The following is a 14,968-nucleotide window of genomic DNA, read 5'->3' on the forward strand; positions in this document are numbered from 1 at the left end:
CCCATCTGGGGTTTCCTGGTAGCTTAGCTGGTAAAGAATCTGCCTGCAATACAGGAGACCCTTGATTCCTGGGTTGGGAAGATTCCCTGGAGAAGGGATAGGCTACCCACTCCAGTACTGATGGGCTTCCCTAGCAGCTCAGAAGGTAAAGAATCCGTCTGCAGTGTGGGAGACCTGGGTTTGATCTCTGGGTTGGGAAGATCCCCTGGAGGGCATGGCAACCCACTCCAGTAGTCTTTCCTGGAGAACCCCCATGGACAGAGAAGCCTGGCGGCTATAGTCCATGGGTCCCAAAGAGGTCAGACATGACTGAGCGACTAAGCACATGCACAACTGCCCATCCAGCTCCGACTCTCCCCAAAGAAGACACCAGCAGACAGGAATTATCCTAATTCTCATGCCCATACTCCATTCATTGAATGGACACTTATTAATGTCCATTTTATGAACTTTTATGCACTGGGAACTGTCTGGACACTTAAGAGGCATTAAGTCATCTGTGTCAGTTACTCAGGTAGACTTACCTTTAGCGTCAAATTGGTCTGGACCAAGGGGAAGCTCCTTGGTTTGACAATCCTCACTCAGTCTTGTCTTCTCGTGTCTTTTCTGAGCTTCCAAGTCTCCCTTTACTGGCTCCTTCCCATAGGCTATAAGCTCTGGAGAAACTTAAGTTGTGACCACTCCCTCTCCCAGAGGCACTTCCCACAGGGGCCCTACACTTGGCACTGCCACTTCTCCACCCACAGCAGTGTGGCTTCTACCCCAGCACACTTGCCAAAATCTCTGATATCTTTTAATACCAAATCCAGTAGACCCTCTCAGGCCTTACCTTATTTGACTTTTCTGGAGGCATTGGATACTGTTCTTCTCTTCCCTTTCTCTTAAACTCTTTCTTCCCTTGGCTTCCAAAACTCCCCGTTCCTAGCTTGGCTTCTGCCTCTGGGCCTTTTCCCACCTTCTCCTTTCATTCAGCCTGCTACTCTAGGCTGGTCCCTCACGTCATCTATGTCTGCAGCCATGTGGCCACCTCCACCTTCTCAGAGCCAACTGCCTAAAGGGACTGGTATTTCTCACGCACGCAGCACGTCCAACGCAGAACTCAGGAGCTTCCCCCCAGAGCTGCAGCCCTGTTGGTGTCACTCCACTTACATACACACATTCAACAGATAATGGAAATAAATGATCCTTTATCCCTCTCTATGAAGTGAAGTGAAAGTCGCTCAGTTGTGTCCGACTCTTTGCGACCCCATGGACTATACAGTCCATGGAATTCTCCAGGCCGGAATACTGGAGTGGGTAGCCTTTCCCTTCTCCAGGGGATCTTCCCAACCCAGGGATCAAACCCAGGTCTCCTGCATTGCGGGCAGATTCTTTATCAATTGAGCCACAAGGGAAGCCCAAGAATACTGGAGTGGGTAGCCTATCCCTTCTCCAGCAGATCTTCCTGACCCAGGAATCGAACCGGGGGCTCCTTCATTGCAGGTGGATTCTTTACCAACTGAACTATCAGGAAAGCCCATAATTCAAGTCACCAAGTCTGTCAGTAATAACACTAACTAGTATTGAGGGCTTATTATACATCTCATTTAATACTTGTTACAACCCCAAAGTCAGGCGCTATTATTATCCCCATTTTATAAAGAAACTGGGATGACAGAGTAGGGTCTATTTCAATCCTAGTTCCAGGATTTCCCTGGTGGTCCAGTGGCTAAGACTCCATACTCTCAATGCAGAGGGCCCAGGTTTGATCCCTGGTCAGGGTACTAGATCCCCCTGCCACAACTAAAAGTTTGCAAGCTGCAACTAAGACCTTGAATAAGTATTAATGTTTATTTTTAATAAAAATTTTAAATATATATCACATATACACATTAAATGAATTATTTATTAATAACTATTTGTTAATTTATTAATAAATTTATTAATATATATTATTTTATGTTAATATTTATTAAATATTTAAAATATTAAAATTTATTTGGTTTACTGTGAGCAGCACACAAACAAAATCTCAAGAAACCTCTAGTACTAGGAATTTTTCACAGTAGGAAACACCCTGGTGGTCACAGGATGTTATAACTGTGGCCTGAGGAGAAGTACTTGGTCAGGCCAACCACAAACCAGGGCCTTTGACCACTTAAAAGTGGTCAAATAAATGCTAAAAAAAAATAAATTCTAGTCCCTAGCTATGTGACCCTGGACAAGTTAATCTATCTGCCTCAGTTTCTGTAAAACAGTGGTAATTTATTTTTAGAGGTATAAAGAACTGGAATAGTGCTTAGAAATTCATAATTATTATATAAGTATTAGCGATTACTATTTTTTTTTTCTTTTTAATCTCAAGCTGACTCCAAAGCAAAGCACTTGAACACTCATATACTCAGACTTTCTCCACTGCTCCCCTTACCTAAATACTTCATTCAAAAAATTTTCACCACTACTTGTATCAGGCAATGCTTAAAGCACCAGGAATACAGCAGAGAACAAACGCTGTATTCTCGACGCTGGGGAAAGAGCAAATGGGCAGTAAACAAACAGAAAAATGCTAGGTAGCGGTTAAGAACCTGCCTCCATTAGGGTGGTGTGGTACGAAGCCTCTGCGTGGCACTTTTCATTGGAGGGTGGGGGAAGGCCTCTTAAGAGATGATATAAGCTGAGACCTGAACTGACAAGTCAGCCATGCCAATATTTCTATAACTCATCCTTGTCACTTGATCATGTTCCCTGCTTATCTCCCTAGCCTCTTCCCATGAGTGCCCAAAGCTTGCTCTGTGCCAAACTGCTTGCAAACACTGGGGTTTTATTCTACCACGCCTTGGCTTATGCTGTTTTTTCTGCCCCCAGTCACCCAGTACGTGTCCGTTTGGCCCCATCCCAGAGTTCAAAATGAAAACCTCCTTAGGATGCTCGCCACAGGTATCAGAAAGCAGGGTGCAGGCCTGAGCACGGGCCCCAGTCTCCTCCCTGATCAGACAGCCTCAGTGGGTAGCTGTGGGCTTCCTATTCACTCAGTCACAGGAGTGTTTCAGTAAGAACTGCAAAATAATTTGATGGCTCAGAGAAGCCCCATGAGCCCTTGTTAAAATACAAAACCCTGGGCCCAGCCCCACATCTCTTTAATTACGAACCCCAGAGGTGATTCTGAACATTAGTTCATTTGGGGAAATGGCGTCATAGTTGAAGATACCTTGGTTTTGTACCAGGTACCAGATGCCAGGGATATAACCTCCTACCTGGGCAGCTCTAAACTGAAGAAAGTGCTCTGGGTTGAGGTTTTTTTTTTTTTTTTTTTCCTGGGTTGAGTTTTACACCAATTAAGTTTTGCCAGTGATCCATCTGAATAACTGGAAAAAGCACAACGAAAAAGGCAATCTTCTATTCCGTCCAGGGAACCTTCCTTTAGACTCTTGACTGACTCCCGGACCATCTGACACTGACTTAGCAGCCACCGTTTTTAAAAAGTAGGTGTTTTAGTCCCAAATAACAAAGAGGTAACTTTTAAGTGGTCAAAGGCTCTGCTTTGTGGTTGGCCTGACCAAGTTCTCCTTAGCCCGCAGTTATCCCGTGACCACTAGCGTGTTTCCTACTGTGAAAAATACATAGCACATGAGGTTTCTAGAGATTATTGTTTGTGCGTTGCTCACTGTAAACCTCACATACTAGACTGTCTGTATCAGCAGCTCTCAGGAGGCAGTTTCTGAGACGGGGCCTGGGGGAGTCGCCAGCAGACAGGGGTACTTTCTGGCGCGGTTCATCAGCAGGGGGAACTAAGGTGGGCGCTCAACGCGGTGGATTCTGAATTCCCGAACGTCTCGGGCTCTTTAGAGAGGAGACGGGACAAACTCTTATCAGCACTGCCTCCAGGAGGCTTTGTGTAGAATGTGGGACGGGGGCGCCCGTGAAGCCTCCAGGAAACTCAAGCCCTCCGGAGCAGACAAGACCCGACGCACTGAAAATCAGAAACCACGGCTATCCACCGCCCGGGAGTTATGGAACACGCGGCGCCAAAATGTCCGTCCCAACGCGCAGGCGCCGCGAGCGCGGGCCGTGGATGGGCACTCCGGCTACCGCGCACCAATGGCCCAATCAGAGCTGGCTTTGCACAAAGCGAGTCCCGCCCCCAGGCCGCCGCCACGAATCCCCTCCCCCTTCTTTGGCCGCCTCGGCCCGCCCACTCCGGCCCGTGCCCCGCCCCGCGCCGTTCTCAGCCAGAGGCTCGCGATTGGCTCATGAGAGGGACGCGAAATCTGGTTGGCTGAGGCGGAGTCACGAGGGTGCCGTCGTCGCCTTTCCAGAGGCGATTACTGGGCAGGCTCAGTCTTTCGCCTCAGTCTCGAGCGCTAGCTGGCAGCCAAGCGTACGCGCTCAGGGATTAGCGGTCGCCATCGACGGTGCTTAGGTTCCTCTGGGCTCGTCTGCGCCACTCGCTCGCCACATACTCCAGCGTTATAAGCCGCCATCATGGTAAAGCTCGCAAAGGTAAGAGGCCTTGTCCGCGCGAGCACGGACGTCAAGGCCTGTTTTCCGAGGAGCGCGCGCGCTGCGCCGCTAGGAGGAGGGCCTGCGCGCCGTCCCGGGCGCGTTCGAGGGCGCCATGCTGTGGGAAGTCTCGCGCGATTAGTTGGGAGGTCTCGCGTCTTTTAGCTGCTTGGTAGCGAAGTGAAGAGCTTCGGCAGGTGCCGCGCGGGTAGTGAATGCGGCGGGGAAGGACTTCGGGGCTGAGAGCGGGGAGGGGGCGCAGGGCCTCGGGCTGATGAGGCGAAACTCCTGCGACGGGCCGGAGCGGGGCCCCGCCTCCTGACGCACGTGCCGCGGCGCGGGGCCCGCCACGTGGGCCGCGCGGTGTGGGGCCGGCGGCCTGCGGAGGGACCTGGCTCTGGGGCGGGCGGCGGCGGTACAACTTGTCTCCAGTTCAGCTGGGTGGGCGGACGGGAGGGGGGTTCCGGAAGGAGGCCCTGCCGCATGCTTTCTGCGCCGGGCTGCGCGCACGTGGTGGCCTGCGACTTATCCCACGTGGCCCTTCCAGGGCAGAAAGGGGCGGGGTTGGTAACCTGGGAAAGGAAGTCTTAATAGAAGACTACGGGTTAAGACGTGTTTTTTTTTTTTTTTTTTTAAAGCTGCCTTTAGACGAGGGTGGTGGAATTTGGTGGCACAATTTACCTCAGAGACTTTTTCAAGGTGGTTTTCCTCACGTGAAGGGCCTTGAATTGTTGGCAGTTACAGTGGTCCAGTTGTAGTCCGCATTGAGAAACGGTGCGGTGAAGCAAGGTTCGATTCTGGCTGGAGGTGTAATTTTTAAAAGGGGTGTGCTTAAAGAACGTAGCAAGAAGAGAGTAGCCTTTTATCTAAAGCAAAGGTTGGTTTTTTAAAGAACTTGAGAGAAAACACGTAGGAAATTGAGTGCTAAGTCGCTTCGGTCGTATCCATCTCTTTGCTACACCATGGATTGTAGCCGGCCAGGCTTCTCTGTCCATGGGATTCTCTAGGCAAGAATACTGGAGTGGGTTGCCATGCCCTCCTGGGCATCTTCCCGATCCAGGGTTTGAACCGCCGTCTCTTTTGTCTCCTACATTGGCAGGCGGGTTCTTTACCACTAGCGCCACCTGGGAAGCCCTATGTTAATGTTGCTATGAAGGATAGTGTCTATGTAAATTGTACTTACCAGTATGAAGAGTGAGTTCTAAGGGAGATGACTGCTGTTTTGCTATGAAGAATGGCTTGAAATGAGGGAGGGTATAATGTGTCATGTCTGTTTTAGGCCGGTAAAAATCAAGGTGACTCCAAGAAAATGGCTCCTCCCCCAAAGGAGGTAGAAGAAGATAGTGAAGATGAGGAGATGTCAGAAGATGAAGACGATGAGAGCAGTGGAGAAGAGGTAATTGTATATAGTTCAATGTTGAATTGCCTTAAACTACAAAATGGAGGTGGTGTTGGATGTCTGAAAATATTAGCAGAAAAACCAGGATTCTGTTAATTCACATAGGACCTGTTGTAATGGTCAAGCATTTCACAAAGTTGTATTGACCTGTCAAGATAGCACAAGAATATTAGAATGAACTTGAAAGATCTGTAGGTATGTGTGTGCGCGCACATGTCTGCACACCTTCTGCAGGGCTTGGTGTGATATATTGTAGTGAATCACTAGTTTTCCACTTTCAACGTGTTTGTTCCACATACCAGATAAACAGGGTGTGTGAGTGGCAGCTCTGAGCATTATATTCAGGTCTGAGGTTAGCCTTATCAGATTCTTCTAGCTTCCAAGTAGGATCAGTTGGTCTCTCTTACCCTATATGAGTTTGATAATACTAATCACTGTTAGAGTGGTGTGGACTGAGAGTTGCCACCTTTCATTGTATTGGCACTTATTTAGAACTCTCAGCTACTGTTGGCTCACCATAAAGACGACTAATTGCTTTATTTGCTTGTATTTCTTATTTAGAATTTAATGACGGTTTTATTTTGGCACACGTTACCTGATAAAATGAGTAGTTAACAAAAAGTAGTTTTGAGTGTAACTTTAATCATAGACAAGTGATGGTTTTTATCAAGCACATGTGCTCTTTACTAATTTTGCCACTATTGATTATCCCACTTGACATTTTGATGTTCATTTCCTCTTTGGTTCTAAGAATGAGCATTCAGTGAACTTCCTACCTCCACCCACTGTGAGAGCCCCAAATGACTTAATAACACTTAACAGGTTATCTTCTCTATGTGTTAAGGCTTTTGATTATATATATCAAGTCATAATCCTTAAAGCAGTGTATAAAGAGCCAACTCATTGGAAAAGGCCCTGATGCTGGGAAAGGTTGACGGCAGAAGGAGAAGAGGGCAGAAGAGGGTGAGATGGTTAGGTAACATCACTGACCCAATGGATGTGGATTTGAGCAAACTCCAGGAGATGGTGAGGACAGGGACGCCTGGCTGCAGTCCATGGGGTCACAGAGTCGAATGTGATATAGCGACTGAGCAATAGTTATTTTCAGATGGGAAAACTATTGAGGCTTAAAATTAAGTTTTAAAACTTTGTCTAAGCCCAAGCGGTGGCATCTAGTCTGTTTTCAGGGTCTGTGTTAGAGTTTCCGGCAAGATTAGGACTGTGACTTGAAGTGTACAGAACATGTTAATTTGACCCTACGTTTTAACCTGCTCACATCTGGTGCATGTGGTGTTGAACTGAGGCAGTGCTAGAATTGAGCATTCATTTATGGGACAACTCTTTGGAGTTTGAAAACAAGCTTATGCTGTTTTTTGTTTATTTATTTATTTTTTTTGTTTGTTTTTTGTTTATTTTTGAAGGTTGTTATCCCTCAGAAAAAAGGCAAGAAGGCTACCACGACTCCAGCAAAGAAGATGATGGTTTCCCCAACAAAAAAGGTTGCAGTTGCCACACCGGCAAAGAAAGCAGTTGTCACCCCTGGCAAAAAAGCAGCAGCTATGCCAGCCAAGAAGACAGTTACACCTGCTAAAGCTGTGGTAACACCTGGCAAAAAGGGAGCCACCCCAGGCAAAGCATTGGTAGCAACCTCTGGTAAGAAGGGAGCAGCTGCCTCAGGCAAGGGAGCAAAGAACGGCAAGAATGCCAAGAAGGAAGACAGTGATGAAGAAGATGAAGATGACAGTGAAGAGGAAGACGACGAAGATGAAGAGGAGGATGAACCAGCAGTGAGGAAGGCAGCTGCTGCTTTTGGTGGTGCTCCTGCCACAGATGATGAGGATGACGAGGATGAGGATGATGATGACGATGATGATGAGGAGGAGGATGAGGAGGATGAGGAGGACGAAGATGGTAAGGCATTGTATTGGTAGTTCCTGGACTCCTGTTTGCAAGGTACATTAGGGATGAGGTGTGGGTGGTAAAACTACATACTCCTGAACACCTGGGGGGTTAGACAAGAATCATCCCAGGGATTCTCTGGACTGATTGTGATGCACTAAATTGGTGCCCATCAAAGACTGCCTGCTTATGTTGCTCAGTCCTTTTGATGCTTTGCAACCCCACAGACTATAGCTGCTCCTGAGTAAAATGCTTCAAACAACTCATTCTGTATTTTTCTTACCATAGCTCTAAGCGCAGTGGCATGAACAAGATAACATTTATTTTCCTTTAAGTCTTCATATAACTGGGATAGAACTCAGTTTTTGACTAGGTGGCTTCTCTTTCAGACTCTGAAGAAGAACCTATGGAGATTGTACCAGCCAAAGGAAAGAAAGCTCCAGTAAAAGCTGTTCCTGTGAAGGCCAAGAGCACTGCTGAAGATGAAGATGAAGAGGATGATGATGATGAAGAGGAGGAGGAAGAGGATGACGACGATGAAGAGGAGGACGACGATGAGGAGGAAGAGGAGGATGAGGAGGAGGAAGAAGAGGAGGAAGAGGAAGAAGGTAATCAAGTTGGATTCTCAAGTACATTGACATGAGTTTTGTTTAAAGGGAGGTACTTGAGTATGTGTGGATGACATAGATTGTTTGAACTCTTGTCCAGAGCCTGTCAAAGAAGCACCTGGAAAACGAAAGAAGGAAATGACCAAACAAAAAGCAGCTCCTGAAGCCAAGAAACAAAAAGTGGAAGGTAACTTAGAGAATTGGGGGATTGGGAAGTGACACCACATAGCACAAGTGATGAACAATAAAGGGACTTAATACTGAAAGCTGATGTTACATTGCAATGTGCTGATGTGCTGTGTACAGAAATAATTTGATTAATATTCAAGTATACTGGAAAATTGACTAATTTGAGAAAATTTTTGTACAGGCACAGAACCAACTACATCTTTCAATCTCTTTGTTGGAAACCTGAACTTCAATAAATCTGCTCCTGAATTGAAAACGGGTATCAGTGATCTTTTTGCTAAAAATGATCTTGCTGTTGTCGATGTCAGAATTGGTGTGTCTAGGTAAGTATGGGGGCGCTGTGTCATAGCATCACACATTATTTGTGGGTCTGCTGTTGCTTTTTCCTTTCCCTTTTAGGACCTTAGCTCATTACCTTTTTTTTTTTTAGCTCATTACTCTTAAATATGAATATCTTAAAAGTCTCCAAAGAGTAGATATTATTGAATTAAGTAATTTGATTAAATAATTAGATAATTTGATTATCAAATTGTGAAACCCCCAAATTGAAGTTTCCATAATTCCCCTTAATTTTTGATATAACACAAACTAAATATTTCTTAGACCTGAAAAGCCATAATAGTGAATGCGGAGTACTTGTTACTTGTGACTCTTGTGGGGTTTGTCCCACCACCCCCTGACCTGTAATTTTTAAAATTTTTGTCCCTTCTCTTTAAAGGAAGTTTGGCTATGTGGATTTTGAATCTGCTGAAGACCTGGAAAAAGCCTTGGAACTCACTGGTTTAAAAGTCTTTGGCAATGAAATTAAACTAGAAAAACCAAAGGGAAAAGACAGTAAGAAAGGTATGTAAAGCTTTAGGTGATGCTGATACTGATAGCTTGTTCATAGCTATGTATCTAATCTAATGTAGACAAGCCAGGGTGAGCAGTTTAACCTTTTTCTTTTGGCTTCCTCATATGTTGAGGATTAAATGAATTAGAATGTTAAATGTTTACATCAGTGCTTGGCACTGCTTGCTAGACTTAATAAAAAAATAATTGGTTTGGTATATCTAAATTAATAGTCTTTTCCTCACTAGACCTAGAGCAGATCTCTTAACTACTCCTTTTGCATCTTTTACCTTTTTCTATATACTTGTCACCTTTCAAGTGTGTGTGCATCACCTTTTTATTTTTAGATTTTTAAAAATAAAAATTTGGGGTGCCTGCATTGTATACCTTGTGAAATCCTAGTTTCCTGACCAGGAATCAAACCATGCCCCCTGCAGTGGAAGCACAAGAGTCCCAACCATTGGACCACGAGGGAATTCCCTACACTTTTTTTCCCCCATGGTCTTTTAAATTAAAACATACTGAACACTATATACATAACATATGATATTTAGCTCTCTTTTTAAGTGTTCAGCACATAGTTAGCTGTCAGCTGTGAAAGCAGTTTGTTTTGCCATTGCTATATCTCCATAATACATAATAGCAGAGTGCCTTTTACATTATGAAATCTAAAAATTATTATTATTATTTTTTAATTTTTTTTGTTTGTGCCCTGTTGCCGGCAGGGTCTTAGTTCCCCAACCAGGGATCAAACCTATGCCTCTGCATAAAGGAGCTGAGTCCACCACTGGACTGCCAGAGAAGTCCATAAAAATTTTAGCAAGAACTTGTATATTGGTCAGTCTTTGATCTCTGACACAAGAAGGGTCTTTTAAGCCATTCAGTTCATTTTTATGTTGTTTTTTTAAAATCTAGATCGAGATGCAAGAACACTTTTGGCTAAAAATCTGCCTTACAAAGTTACTCAGGATGAATTAAAAGAAGTGTTTGAAGATGCTGTGGAGATCAGATTAGTCAGCAAGGATGGAAAGAGTAAAGGGTATGTTTTGTGTCTACTGAAATGTTTCATTAAAATTAAATGCACTTTAATTTATAGAAGAAATGTTGATTTTAACTTTCCTATGTTTGTGATTTTGGGCAAATTATTCTATAACCTGAGTTTCCTATCTGTACAGTGAGGATAATGTACCTAATTCAGAGTAATTTTATTATAAACTAACATAAAGTACTACCTAAGGCCTAGCTTACAGTAAATGTTTTGAAAGTAATTGTAATTATTGTAGTGAGGTAGGTTTAACATGAAAAAATTTTCTAGAAGTATTGGGTAAGCTTTCTGTAGTAGGGGGGGAGTTTTAGTTGAAAAGTGGAAAATGGTAGAAACAATTAGTATAAATCAATTAGTGTAAAACAAAGGGCATTTTTATTTTACTCGTCTGAAATAAAGTCATATTGCTGAGATTAAGAGAGAATTAATATGTTTTTTAAAACCGAGTGAGTTCTTTTTTTTTCCCTATTGTAGGATTGCTTATATTGAATTTAAGACAGAAGCTGATGCAGAAAAAACCTTGGAAGAAAAGCAGGGAACAGAGATAGATGGGCGATCCATTTCTCTGTACTACACCGGAGAGAAGGGTCAAAGTCAAGACCATAGAGGGGGAAAGAATAGCACTTGGAGTGGTAAGAATTTAGGTTTCCTTCTGGGTTCTGAAATTTTGGAGGGAAAGAAATCCTTTTCATCTTTGTACTTTATATAGTTGATAAATTGGATGTAGATCAGCATGTTATACCTCTATTTGTAATTGTCTTGAATGAGAGCTATATGAAATACTTGTGCTAGAACATAGATAAATCTAGCTTCCTTTGTATGTTTTATACTGTAAAGAACTTAGATTGTGTGCATTTAAATAAGAATATTGCTCTAGGAAGACACAGGGCTTGCACAATAGGAATGGAAGGAACCAGCATATAAGTACTTAACAGGTATTTGCTGTTGAGTAGCAAGTATTCCACCTGTATTAACATTGGTGTGTTACATCTCCGAAGCACAGAAGTTCTTGAAGAACACAATACAGCTGTGACTTAAGTTGGGACATACTGCTTCAGAGTCTTAATTTGACATCTCTTTATTTATAGGTGAATCAAAAACCCTGGTTTTAAGCAACCTCTCCTATAGTGCAACGGAAGAAACTCTTCAGGAAGTTTTTGAGAAGGCAACTCATATCAAGGTGCCCCAGAACCAAAATGGCAAATCTAAAGGGTAAAGTATCTTTATGTCGCCAGTTACAGGCTTTTTAAGAATATCTTGTGGAGGTGAAATCATGTTCTGACATTTAGCAGAAGCTGCATTGTTAAAGGGTTTGCTTGAGGAAAAAGGCTTGGTGGCAGCAGTGGAGTCATGTGCTTGGTAACTTACTCTTAAGTATTGACTTAATCCTCAGGTATGCATTTATAGAATTTGCTTCATTTGAAGATGCTAAAGAAGCTTTAAATTCATGTAATAAAAGGGAAATTGAGGGCAGAGCCATCAGACTGGAGTTGCAAGGACCCAGGGGATCACCTAATGCAAGAAGCCGTAAGTCACTTTGTTAAGAGGATGTTGTTGTTGGGTCCTGAGATCTACAGAAGAACATTTGCTTCTTTCTGTTGCTGCTGAGTAAATGATACTGGATATGATGACTGATTATCTGAGAAGTAACTGATGAGATCTCAAGAAAATTCCTCTAGATAGTCAAGTTCTGATCCAGCTAAGTCAACACTGAGCAGCAAATTGACCTGTGGTTTATTGTCTTGTGTTTATAGCTGCCTACTTTAGGACTACTGTCACTTAATTGGGTTGCTGCTTCTCCTGTTTTCCATAAAAAGATTCTTAATTGCTCTGGGGATCAGTGTAAACATCATGTGGAATTTGGTCCAAGCCCTTTGCTGAATTAAGCATTAATTGACCCAAGTTGCTTTAACTTGCTTTTTCTCATATGGACACTCCAAGTGAAAGGCTAGCATTTGCTAAGGCAAGCATTCTTGGCCAGTAGTCAGATGCTCGACTGGAACGTGTAAACCCAGTGTTGTCATGGGTTGTGACTGATACAGTTTTTATTTTTATTTCCCAGAGCCATCCAAAACTCTGTTTGTCAAAGGTCTCTCTGAGGATACCACAGAAGAGACGTTAAAGGAGTCGTTTGATGGCTCTATTCGAGCAAGGATAGTCACTGACCGGGAGACTGGATCCTCCAAAGGGTGAGTACGAGGCAAGAAATGTGCGTCATTCCACCTTGAGTCTTCTCACTGAGAGCTCCCACCTTGAGTCTTCTCACTGAGCTCCTTTCTGTCGATTAGTGACAGTTGAGGATTCGCACGAGAAGAAGAGACAATTCACGGAGCTAGCGTTGTTGCCTTCTGTCTTCACAGAGGCTTATTCAGCTGTTTTGTGAGACATTCTGTTTCAGCTTTCTGTAGGGAAGTGCTCACCTGGGTCTTTCCCACTTAAGGCTTATGGGGTCACTGTGGAACATGTGAGGTTAAACTTGGCATATGTGTGCTTTACAACAGGCTATTTCATTTGGTGTTTTAGGTTTGGTTTTGTAGACTTCAATAGTGAGGAAGATGCCAAAGCTGCCAAGGAGGCCATGGAAGATGGTGAAATCGATGGAAACAAAGTCACTTTAGACTGGGCCAAACCTAAGGGTGAAGGTGGCTTTGGTGGTCGAGGAGGAGGCAGAGGTGGCTTTGGAGGCCGAGGTGGTGGCAGAGGTGGCCGAGGTGGATTTGGTGGCAGAGGCCGGGGAGGCTTTGGAGGTAAGAAGCATGGAGGGCCACCCTGCTGTGTCTACTGGATGCTGTTTATGTGGCTGTGCACTTGCAAACCTGCAGAGCCATGTTTCTGCATCAGTCCCCGAGTCCTCACTCACTCTGCTGGGGAGGGATGATTGGCAGTTCTGCAGCCTGTTTTAATGCTGCCTTGCTTTTCTGCAGGGCGAGGAGGCTTCCGAGGAGGCAGAGGAGGAGGAGGAGACCACAAGCCACAAGGAAAGAAGACGAAGTTTGAATAGTTTCTTCTATCCCTGTCTCTCCCTCTTCCATTTGAAAGAAAGGACTCTGGGGTTTTTACTCTGTTACCTGATCAATGGCAGAGCCTTCTGAGGACATTCCAAGACAGTATACAGCCCTGTGGTCTACTTGGAAATCCGTATAGATAACATTTCAAGGGAGATAACCCTGTTGGTGTTGACTGGATATTCGTATAAACTTTTTAAAGAGATGAGTGATAGAGCTAACCCTTATCTGTAAGTTTTGAATTTATATTGTTTCTTCCCATGTACAAAACCATTTTTTTCCTACGGAGTTGTTGTTGTTTTTTTTTTTTTTTTTTGCGTTGGGGGGTGTAAAGGAAAGCCGAATGTTTTATCATGATTTTTGCTTCAGCAATTTTGGGACAAATTAAAAGTCCTAGAACTCTGGTGCCAGCCTTGTACTTCCTGTCTTAGAGTGTTTCTCCTGGAACATCACCGAGAGTGGAGCATGGTGGAGCCAGTTCTACCACTCAACATCTATTCCACCCCTGATTTGGTTTTGAGTGTCCCAGCCATAAGTTTTGGTGAAATGGCTACTGCAGTAACCAACTGCAGCCTTGTGTGTCTTCATATGAAAGTCTCCTATGATCTTAACCCACTTATAAACAGCCCTGAGGGTCAGGTGTCCTGAAAAAGTACTCTGTAAAGAGGGCTAGTAACGCTTTGGTTGAGCCTCTTAGATAAGCATACAAGAGCAGTGCCTGATGAGAATTCTTGGGTGAATGGGCCAAAATGAAGGCTTCCAACAACTCCGGGTTAAACTGACAAGAAAGGCCTTCGGTTTTGCACTGGGTTAATTCAGACATTCTACAAGCATTCCCTGCCCACCCCACTTCCAAATAAAAGGTCACATGAGAGATCTAGGTCAAGGGATTAACATTTTAGTTGAAAAATAGTGCCCTAGGTGATAGAATGAAAGATAATAGTGGAATAGAAGGCTGACTGAAAGATACAAACCAGGGGTCACCAACCCTGTTAGGAACCAGGCCGCATAATAGGTGATCCAGTGCCATCACAGAATTACCAGCTGAGCTCTGCCTCCTGTCAGATCAGTGGTGGTATAAAGAATGTCACTTGAATCATCCCCAACCTATCCCCACTGCATAAAAAACAGCTTGCGTGAAACTACCAGTCCTTGGTGCAGTTTTCTGGCTATGAGTTGCTGGTGGAGTGAGGGTGTCTTAAACCATGGACGTGTGATGAACCTTGTTTCAGTTGTGTTACACTCTGACCCCATGGACAGTAGCCTACTATGCAGCTTTAGCATTCCAGGCAAAGATACTGGAGTGAGTTGCCATTTCCAACTCCAGGGAATTTCCCAACCCAAAGATTAAACCCTAGTCTCGCATCTCCATTGGCAGGTGAATTCTTTACTAGTGCCACCTCACTACCAAATCTGTTGTATGACAGAGCAGGATAAATACCAGTTTTGAAGCAAGGAAGATTGAAAAATTTGTTTCTGCTAGAAAGAAAAGCCAGCATTGGGACATCATCTG

General features: G+C 44.1%; 1 protein-coding gene and 3 non-coding genes across 5 annotated transcripts; all 4 read left to right on the forward strand.

The window, feature by feature from the left end:
• The first annotated feature begins 4,300 nt into the window (after positions 1-4,300).
• On the forward strand, positions 4,301-13,859 carry NCL (nucleolin). 2 transcript variants are annotated; one of them, XM_043909700.1, is made up of 14 exons: positions 4,301-4,479; positions 5,759-5,875; positions 7,300-7,789; positions 8,167-8,385; positions 8,465-8,572; positions 8,756-8,897; positions 9,293-9,417; positions 10,321-10,444; positions 10,925-11,082; positions 11,539-11,662; positions 11,844-11,977; positions 12,513-12,639; positions 12,974-13,197; positions 13,375-13,859. In XM_043909700.1, the coding sequence occupies exons 1-14, from the start codon at positions 4,462-4,464 to the stop codon at positions 13,449-13,451; spliced, it is 2,187 nt and encodes a 728-aa protein (XP_043765635.1). In that variant the 5' UTR covers positions 4,301-4,461; the 3' UTR covers positions 13,452-13,859. The 2 variants fall into 2 exon arrangements, with proteins under 2 accessions (XP_043765635.1, XP_043765636.1); XM_043909701.1 differs by having other exon boundaries at positions 8,486-8,572.
• On the forward strand, positions 8,613-8,682 carry LOC122698993. Its single transcript, XR_006342488.1, has one exon. It is a non-coding gene; the product is annotated as a small nucleolar RNA SNORD82 (small nucleolar RNA).
• On the forward strand, positions 12,070-12,149 carry LOC122698999. The gene has a single exon (XR_006342494.1). It is a non-coding gene; the product is annotated as a small nucleolar RNA SNORD20 (small nucleolar RNA).
• LOC122698983 lies at positions 12,707-12,840 on the forward strand. Its single transcript, XR_006342482.1, has one exon. It is a non-coding gene; the product is annotated as a small nucleolar RNA SNORA75 (small nucleolar RNA).
• Positions 13,860-14,968: the final 1,109 nt, after the last annotated feature.

The sequence above is a fragment of the Cervus elaphus genome, chromosome 8 (genome assembly GCF_910594005.1).
Source record: "Cervus elaphus chromosome 8, mCerEla1.1, whole genome shotgun sequence".
NCBI lineage: Eukaryota > Metazoa > Chordata > Mammalia > Artiodactyla > Cervidae > Cervus > Cervus elaphus.